General features: G+C 37.8%; 1 protein-coding gene across 1 annotated transcript in view; it reads right to left on the bottom strand.

Moving 5' to 3' along the window:
- Window positions 1-1,203: 1,203 nt before the first annotated feature.
- lrrc47 (leucine rich repeat containing 47) overlaps window positions 1,204-3,417 on the bottom strand; it is a 5,966-nt gene continuing 3,752 nt past the window's right edge. The window contains exons 6-8 of the mRNA XM_024294059.2: window positions 1,988-2,090; window positions 1,710-1,799; window positions 1,204-1,502 (exon numbers count right to left, since the gene is read on the bottom strand). Coding sequence (XP_024149827.1) covers window positions 1,281-1,502; window positions 1,710-1,799; window positions 1,988-2,090 — 415 coding nt within the window. The 3' untranslated portion in view covers window positions 1,204-1,280. The remainder of the gene's footprint in view (window positions 1,503-1,709; window positions 1,800-1,987; window positions 2,091-3,417) is intronic.

Raw genomic sequence — 3,417 nt, 5'->3', positions numbered from 1 at the left:
GCCATTGAGAAAAAAGCTACAAGAACATGTAAAAACACCATTTCCATTGGAGTGGGTTTTTAAAGTCCATACATTTATTACAATTTAGGAACACAATTCCAAAAGAAAAGGCTACAATCTTGGAAAAAAATATTCTAATACCACAAAATAGTGAGTGTTTTTTAGTGACAATTGTTTTATGCCATTAGATATAATGGAGTATGAAGGCCACCTTTAAGAAAAAAGAAAAATGAGAATAAAGTTGTAAATTTATGCTTCAAAAGATTGTAATTCTTCAAGGAAAAAGTCCTGCTTGTTCAAAATTAAAATTTAGCTTTTAAAATGTTTTAACAAAGGTTATTAATCATTATCTATGTAATTTATGTTGCAGACAATTCTGAGAAATTAAATGGATGTCACACTGCTCAACAATCTCAATGAATCAGTTTTTGAAAATGTACTAAGGCTGCCACATATATAGTCGACTAATCACTAATTATTTTTACCTATTAGTCGACTAATCGGGTCATATGCTAAGTGAATGTAAAGCACACATCCTAACCATCGTTAGCTTTAAAGTAACTAAAATAAAGAAAATAAAGATGATAGTTTATTAAACTTTTACTGAATCGTGCAGCCTCTGTTCTTCCTTAGTTTCTATGATTAAAACAAGATTTAATCAAATGAGAGAGATAAGGAATGTACTTTCCATCAATATCATTTTGACAGGTGACCTTTGACCCTACACCATCCATCAAACTTGTTTTGACAGGTGTCCCGCCCCTCAAGATGAAGTGACAATTTCATACCACTTTTATATATAAATAGGGTCAAAGGTCACCTGTCAAAATGAGTCTCTAATAAGGTCTGCATCTGAAACAAGAATCTATTTTTCACTTAAGATAAAGTTTTGGTCTCACTGACTCAAATAATTAAAAAAAGTGCATTGTTTGGTGATGAACGCTCACAACTTTTTTCAACTCCGACTCCATATAATATAAAGTAACGACTAATCGGCTTGGAAGTTAGTTGTCGATAATTGTGGCAGAAAATTACAACTTCATTTTTGAAAAAGCATGTCTTTTTCTATGTAAACAATAAATACACTTTTTGTGGTGAAATGTTGATGTTTTCTTATAATTGTATGATATTATTTGTCAAATTTTGACTTCCATCTCATGATTTTGTGATTTTTCTCTCAATTTCAACAACTGTATCCTCATATATTTATTCATTTTCATTTATTGTGGCTCTCATACACGGTTGTAATTACATTTGAAATGATTCCAGAAAAACTACAGCTACCAGATGACCGTCAGATTGTTGATGTTGTCAGACAGGTCGGTCTTGGATGGATAAACCACCTTCAGGTTCCCGTCTTGGTCCGTCGTGCGGAGCTGCTGGATGACCAGCTGGCTGGACGTTTCTGTGCTGGAGGAGGGATTTGGTGCAGCGTCACTTTCCACGTCTGACCCCGCCTCCTCCTGGTGCTCTGCGGTGAACTTGTTCAACTCTGCCATTTTCTGTGCATTTAAGAAAGTGAAATAGAAATGCAGCAGATTTGGGTTTTTTTTTTCAACATAAAACACACAAAAAAAGAGAAGCCTCTTCGAAATGACCTTTTTTTAATCATAATGATCAGGCTAAATACACCTTTTAAAAAATGTTTCCATAAACATTGTGGGTAAAATACTCAGTGCACATAAAAAGCCATAAAAATGGTGTCTTACCACAATAAGAGCGTCCATGATATCCTTGCAGGTCTGCAGGCTGGTTCCACTAGTTACTTCTAAGAACAATTCCTTGGTCGTCTTCTTGATCTGTAAAGAAAAAATATATATTTTATGGGATTATTTTTACATCACAAATAAGGCGAGAAAATATGTTTGACTTTGAAAGAAAGAGAACGTAAAACAAGAAAAAAAATCTGTCAATTTCCCACCAATATCAGCGTAGACAAAACATCAACCAGAATAAAAGCATGACTTTCAAAATAAAACCCACAGACCTTAGTCTTCTCGCTGTTGGTGATGGGAGGGAATGAGATCACATCTCCCTCTGCATCAACCAGGCAGGGATACTGTGATTTCCCCTGCAGAAGCTGCAGATATCTGTCAAGAAAACAAATGAACTTTAAAAAAAGAGGAAAATATAAACAGATGCAGAGGATGCATGATGGCCTCAGGATTTTATAAAATAGACCACAGTGGTGCAGCACCACAGAGATGTTTGTTGGTGTATCACTTCTGACTCATTTGTTTTATAACTCTCTTTATAGCTCCCTTGTTTGATTTACAGTTTATTGGTGCTTTAATCATTATTGGGAGACTTGCAGGATCTATGCAGAGTCCATCGATGATGTCATCAATAGCTGTCCACTTCCAGTCATTTCTTCCTCCACAAAAGACAGAATCTCCTTCAAGTTTGATGCTTCTACATTTTCAAAGTTCTTATGCTAACGTAATAGACTGTTGTCCATCTATCTTCCTCCGCTTCATCCGGGACCGGGTCACGGGGGCAGCAGTCTTTGCAAAGATGCCCAGACTTCCCTCTCCCCGATCACTTCCTCCAGCTCCTCTGGGGGGACCCCGAGGCGTTTCCAGACCAGCTGAGGGATGTAGGCCCAATCCGAATTCTTCCCTTCCCCTCCGTTTGAAGGGCCAGTTTAAGTGCTAGTCTTGTCCAGGAAGTGTATTTTTAAATCCAACCCTCCAAGTGGAGGGATACAAAGTCCACTGCCACGAGGCTAAACCGCGTCATGCTTTTCTTCATGTAGGCGTGCTCTGAAGCACAGAAGTTTACATTTAAATGAAAGTAATGACTTTTTGCTATAGCACGACCTTTTTAAAGTTAAAAAACTGCTGTTGTTATGTATATTCAAGCACTGGAAGCTCCGCTCTAAAGCTAGTGGACCAACTATTATCGGTGATGTCATCAAACAATAGTGACGTCCAAAATATGAGTCACTATTTTTAAATAACTCTCCGTTTGGAGGGATAAATGAAGAGGAAGGGAAGAATTAGGATTGGGGTGTAGTCCCTCCAGTGTAACCTGGGTCTTCCCTGAGGTGTTTGTCCAGAGGGACATGGCCAGAACATGTCCCTCCGCCCGGACGGACAGACTGACAGACAGACAGACAGACAGATAGATAGATAGATACTTTATTAACCCCAAGGGAAATTATGGACGGTTGGCCAACTTAGTCTTTTTTTCCCCCGGTTGTTTAGGCTAATTTGGCATTTAACAAATATTTTAGCTGGCTATCAGCTTTAGCATTTTCAGCTAATAACTTCAGTGTTTTTAGCAATCAATTTCAGCATCTTCAGCTGTCAGCTCTAGCATCTTCAGAGCCCAAATTCAGCTTTCAGCATTCACACTAGCATTATCGCTAGTTTTCAGTTAGTTTAGAGCTAATTATGGTTAAGATGTGCGTTTTAC

This window comes from Oryzias melastigma, linkage group LG7, assembly GCF_002922805.2.
Source record: "Oryzias melastigma strain HK-1 linkage group LG7, ASM292280v2, whole genome shotgun sequence".
Classification (NCBI taxonomy): domain Eukaryota; kingdom Metazoa; phylum Chordata; class Actinopteri; order Beloniformes; family Adrianichthyidae; genus Oryzias; species Oryzias melastigma.
The sequence above is the reverse complement of the archived record's forward strand: the minus strand, read 5'-3'. Positions and strand labels throughout refer to the sequence as shown.